The sequence below is a fragment of the Toxorhynchites rutilus genome, unplaced genomic scaffold (genome assembly GCF_029784135.1).
Source record: "Toxorhynchites rutilus septentrionalis strain SRP unplaced genomic scaffold, ASM2978413v1 HiC_scaffold_72, whole genome shotgun sequence".
Lineage (NCBI taxonomy): Eukaryota > Metazoa > Arthropoda > Insecta > Diptera > Culicidae > Toxorhynchites > Toxorhynchites rutilus.
This window is the reverse complement of record NW_026600138.1, coordinates 25,595-31,621: the sequence shown is the minus strand read 5'-3', so window position 1 is coordinate 31,621 and position 6,027 is coordinate 25,595. Positions and strand designations below refer to the sequence as shown.

Sequence of the window (6,027 nt, the reverse complement as noted above, 5' to 3'; positions counted from 1 at the left end):
TTAGGGTAGAAGTTGCTACCTTTTCCTTTTTAATTGTATCGTATCTAAATATTCTTTTGACACCGATAACTTTTTGCTCAGAGAGTTCAGTAAGAAGTACATCCTCTGGCATGGAAACAACATCCCAGCAAGATACAACACACTTGCGTTGATTAAGAGTGGGATGAAAAATTATTTCAATTGGGGTCGAGTCAGTTAGCGACTTCATACCCAGTAAAGGTTCAACCTGTTTGACGTTGCGTATTTGTAGAACATATTGAAGGCGACCTTTATCATCGCGTTGAGGTTTTGCATCTTTAAATTTATCTCCGATCACACCTTGGATCGATTTCGATACAACGAAGGGGTTGGGTGGAAGAATATTACCATCAGTTGCTCTCAACAATAAAATTTGCAAATTTCCGCCAAAGGGATCAGCCCATTTGGGGGAAGTGTGGGTGGTGGGAACACCATTGTATATATTTGTTGGCCTTCCGGCGCCGGAGCTGCTGGAAGCCATGTTCAAGCCTGGCTATACCTAGGTACAGCCAGGTAAAAAGTTTTTAAATTTTCTTATTCTATGTACGTTGTGCGTCGGGGGACAATAACAGCGGGGACGAAAACGGCGGAGGACGGTAACGGCGGGGGACAATGCCAACGCAGTTACAAGGACGAACACCGCAATCACTTGGCTGAAAAACACTTGGGGCAGAAAAGCACTGTTTTAAAAACACTTGGAAAAGTCACTTTTAAATATCTGTTATATAAAATTAATTTGGGATATGTAGTAAAAATTTCCTAACCTATACCCTTTGGGCGTCCTATCTTTCACTAACTCCTGGTAAAATGAAAAGTTTGGTCACTCACCGATCGTGTTGAAGGACCTCCTCGAAGATCACCACCTAATGGTAGTGGGGTAGCGGGGAAGGGACCGGACACCGCCGACGGCAGGGCAACAGCCGCAGCGGCTCAAAACGACGAAGCGAAAATAACCTCCTCACACCTTACACCTCCTGAGCTGCTGATGATTGATGCGAAGAAAATTGCGCCAAAATCGCGCGTCACTGGCAGGGGAAACGTTGCTGATGAAACGGGCGCAAACAGCGGGACACGCAAAGGGCAGTGAAAACTGCCGGTCAAAGTGGCCAATCCGACCGAACCAACTTCCAGAATGGCTGTTGGGGGCTTCTCGGCTGCTTCCTCCTTTCCTGATGTCCGGACAACTGTTGCTGAAAAAGAACGCTTTATTTAGTACCGAATACAGCTTTGAAAAAAGCTATGCATCCGGTTGTAGGAGAAAACTTTTATTTCTATGCTTCTCTTTTAGAATGGCGCTAAAAACGTAACCGTTGCGGTCGAGTGTCAGTAGCACCATGATAGAAGAAAAAAATCACGCGCGCACTATTTATACCCTCTCGCTTGGGTGCATCCGCACACGATGCTTGGTCGTGATTGGCTACAGCTGTCGGCACCACTATACATCCAAGTATAAAGAGCATAAAAGCTACGTACGGACATTTTTTCCAACCACATGGTGCTACTGACACTCGACCGCAACGGTTATGTTTTAGCGCCATCCTAAAAGAGAATAATAACTATAGAAGTTTTCTCCTACAACCGGATGCATAGCTTTTTTCAAAGCTGTCTTCGGTACTAAATAAAGCGTTTTTTTTTTTTCAGCAACAGTTGTCCGGACATCAGGAAAGGAGGAAGCAGCCGAGAAGCCCCCAACGGCCATTCAGGAAGTTGGTTCGGTCGGATTGGCCACTTTGACCGGCAGTTTTCACTGCCCCTTGCGTGTCCCGCTGTTTGTGCCCGTCTCATCAGCAACGTTTTTCCTGCCAGTGACGCGCGATTTTGGCGCAATTTCTACTCGTCAATCATCAGCAGCTCAGGAGGTGTGGAGAGAGGTTTTCTTCGCTTCGTCGCTTCGAACCGCTGCGGCGATTGCCCTGCCGTCGGCGGTATCCGGTCCCTTCCCCGCTACCCCACTACCATTTGGTGGTGTATTAGGAACGGTTCTTCAACACGATCGGTGAGTGACCAAACCTTTATTAATACCAGGAGCTAGTGAGAAATAGGACGCCCATAGGGTATAGGTTAAAATTTTTTTTTTTACATATCCCAAATTGATTTGAATTTAACTGACATTTAAAAAGTGATTTTTTCCAAGTGTTTTTAAAAAAATAGTGTTTTTCCGCCAAGTGATTTCGGTGTTTGTTCATGTGACTGCGTTGGCATTGTCCCCCGCCGTTACTGTCCTCCGCCGTTTTCGTCCCCCGTCGCACGTCGTAGGGTCTACTTTGGTTAGTGAATATTTTACGACTTTTTCGCCGGCTACACCTGGGTGTAGCTAGGCAACAAAAATGGCTTCCAGTAGTTCCGGACCTCCAGGAGGCCGGGCTACAAACCGTTACCGTGGAAGACCAACCCAACGGACCAGTCCATTTTGGGCTGACCCACTGAGTGGTGATCTTGAAATTTTTCTATTACGGGCCACAGGGGAAGATACCCTCCCCTCGAACCCCTTTCTTGTAAGCAAGACAGTTGCCAAGGCAGGATCCTTAGAAAGTGCAAGACCACAACGAGACGATAAAAACCGAATTCAATATGTACTCTCAGTAAGAGAAAAGGATGTTATCGAAAATTTACTTTCAATTAACAAGCTAATTGATAACACCCCAATAGAAATTATTCACCATCCGACTCTAAATCAACGCAAATGCGTTGTCACCTGTCGTGAAGTTCTAGATTTAAAGGAAGACGAATTGTTAAAAGAACTAGCCGATCAAAAAGTGATCGAGGTAAAGCGTATCACCAGGAAAGAAAATGATTTGATTATAGCCACACCAACATTAATTCTGACCATTCGTGGAACTGTTGTTCCTGAATATATAAATTTTGGATTTCTTCGAGCAGGGACAAGGAATTATTATCCAAACCCCATGCAATGTTTTAAGTGTTACCGCTTTGGGCACACAACAAAACGGTGCAGACGAAATACTCCACTCTGCAAAAACTGTGGAAAAGAACACAAAATAAATATTTCCGGAAACAAAATTTGTAAATCCCCTGAATTTTGCGTCAACTGTAAGGGTGATCATACCTCATCCAACAGGACGTGCCCAATATGGGTAAGAGAAAACAACATAACCAGAATAAGAGTAGATGAGGGAATATCTCACAACGAAGCTAGGAAAAAGTATGACCTCCAGAACAATGGAATAACCTATTCCAGTGTGCTGCAGGACAGACTTAATACCATTCAAACAACAGTAGATGGCTGCACTCAATGCAAATGCCAATGTAATTCCGCTAGACCCAATCAGGATAATAGCCAATCCATTACTTCAGGCAATGAAACGGAAAGCTCGGTAGATGAATCTGAAGAAGATTCCGAAGAATCAGAAGAAGAAGAAATGGAGGTACCAAAGAATATAGAATCTGAAGAGGATAGACAGGACATGCAAACCGAAGAGGAATCAGATAATCCAATGGAATACATTGAAATTAGGAATAAAAATAAAAGGAAAATCTCGAACAAAGGAATATCTTCTGAAGAACATAAGTCTTCTGATGAGGAAAACAAGCAAACCAAAGAAGTCCAACGAAAACGGACAAGGAACGAACAAACAAATCAAATAAATGGAAGAAACAACACACACACACACACCAACAATAAACACCCACATAACAACAATCAACAATCACAAGCTAACACTCTAAACCACTCCACTCCAAATAAAAATAACACTAACACAAATAACACACACACCAGGAAAGTTTCCAGCCCTCCAAAGGGTAATAATAAAAACAAATAAATTATTACTTCTATTACATAATTTTAACCTTTGATCTGCAGCATTTTTATATCAATCAATATTATTTTAGTTAAACCGAACGGCCCGGAGTTGCCGTCCACCTTATTTTTGAGGGAGGTAGGATGGACGGCGGCTCCAGCCCTCGATCTCTTGATACTATTTACCATACTTTGCATAAAATAATTCATAAATCGAAAGACCTGGAGTCACCTTCCGCCTTATTTAAGAGGGATGGGACGGAGGGCGGTCTTCAGGCTTTCACTTATTCATATTATATTTAATCTGATTAATTCTTTAAATAACTTTCATAATCGTAGGACCGGAAACCGACTCTCACCTTATTTTTGAGATGGCAGGGTGAGCGGCGGTTCCTAGTCTAATATTATATTTTCTCTAAAGGCCGGGAGTTGTCCTCCATTTCACTCAGTGGGAGTGATGGCGAAGACTCACGGTTGCAGACACCATAAGGACAGCACTATCGGACGACGCCGTCGAGCAAAAAAGGACCATCTAGTTCCTAAAGGATACAGGTTCATTCGATCAGATCTAATGACAAATTACTATATCTACCTATACTAATAAAACTACGTTTGTTTTCTCTTCTAATTTCAGCAAAAGATGAGCAGGTTTTTTACGCCCTTTTTAGAAGCGAGCTCGTCAAGCACACTAAAAGGGGCTTTTTCCCTGCTCCAATTGTTTGGTTGTGTTTTTGGCCCCAGAGCCGTGTAGGGTGCGGCGATACGACATACGTCCATAGCGGTTACTAAGATTGAGTCGAGCGAGAATAACGAATTTTGCAATAGTTTTTCTTAGTTTTCCTTTAGTTAAATTTCCCGCCCTCAAGGGCAAGAGACGAATGAACTCTCAGAGTTTAAAGTCTCTCTAATTCATTACCATTACCATTTTTCCAACATATTGCTACCTCTGCTCTCGTACCGTGAGAACCTCGCTCGCTTCGTTGAGAAAACGTAGAACGTATCGTATTCGTATCGCCCGTTGTAATGGCTCGTACCAAGCAGACTGCTCGTAAATCTACCGGTGGTAAGGCACCGCGTAAGCAGCTAGCCACGAAGGCAGCTCGGAAAAGCGCCCCAGCCACAGGAGGTGTGAAGAAGCCTCATCGCTACCGACCGGGAACCGTTGCTCTGCGTGAAATTCGTCGCTATCAGAAGTCGACCGAATTACTGATCCGCAAGCTTCCGTTCCAGCGTTTGGTTCGCGAAATTGCCCAAGACTTCAAAACCGACTTGCGCTTCCAAAGTTCCGCCGTTATGGCACTGCAGGAGGCAAGCGAGGCATATTTGGTCGGCCTTTTCGAAGATACCAACTTGTGTGCTATTCACGCAAAACGCGTCACCATTATGCCAAAGGACATCCAGCTAGCACGTCGTATCCGAGGAGAACGCGCTTAAACGAGCCATTTTTTTAAAAATACATACAAAAAATTAACATCGGTCCTTTTCAGGACCACTACTCCTATTTCTGCGAAGAGAGTTACGCATAAAAGTTTTCTCCAACAGAATAGTTAGAGTTTGTCCCCAAGGGTTTTTTTTTTTTCTCAAGGCCAGAAACGGCAACTCCCTGGACAAGAACGACAGAGGTTCATGAATGAATCTGCCCGGATACTACCCTAGACGTGAAATTTGACAATGTGTTGACAACAGTGTTTTTGTAAATAGTAGACTAAGATGTTTGGTCAAGTAGGTAGATTTATCAATTGACATGCACAGAGCTTTGCATCGACGAAAACAACACATGCGCATGCGCGGGACGGCCTCTTCTTCATCCATCGCCGACTTCCAAAGTGTATTCGTTGCTCAGGACCAAGCAGCAAGCGCCTGTACAGACACGTGCATTCCGCAGAGCCTAGTTCCCCTTTGACATTCAGAAGCCCGGGGGCAGGTGAATATTTTGCCTAGTTTCGCCCAGTTAAGAAGTGAGATAAGTATGTAGGAAAAAAATGTACCTTATCTAAACGAACTACTATCCGAGGAAACCCGAACGGGTAAGTAATAACAATATACAATAACAATATATATTTTCAGTCCATTCGCCTCTAGTTAACAACGCGATGGGATTTACAACTTAAAGATGTAGAACCCCTAGGTTGATCACTTGAAATGTAGTATTATTATTATAATGCAAACAAAATTAAGAAATAAAGAGAATTTATGTCAAATTAAAAAGAAAAAAAAGTCACCATGGGATTTCATTATAAACTCTTTCG

At 43.3% G+C, this 6,027-nt stretch overlaps 1 protein-coding gene across 1 annotated transcript; it reads left to right on the top strand.

Annotated features, from left to right (window-relative positions):
- The first annotated feature begins 2,196 nt into the window (after positions 1 to 2,196).
- On the top strand, positions 2,197 to 3,812 carry LOC129782429 (C-module-binding factor A-like). The gene has a single exon (XM_055789621.1). The coding sequence runs from the start codon at positions 2,346 to 2,348 to the stop codon at positions 3,798 to 3,800; it is 1,455 nt and encodes a 484-aa protein (XP_055645596.1). The 5' UTR covers positions 2,197 to 2,345; the 3' UTR covers positions 3,801 to 3,812.
- Positions 3,813 to 6,027: the final 2,215 nt, after the last annotated feature.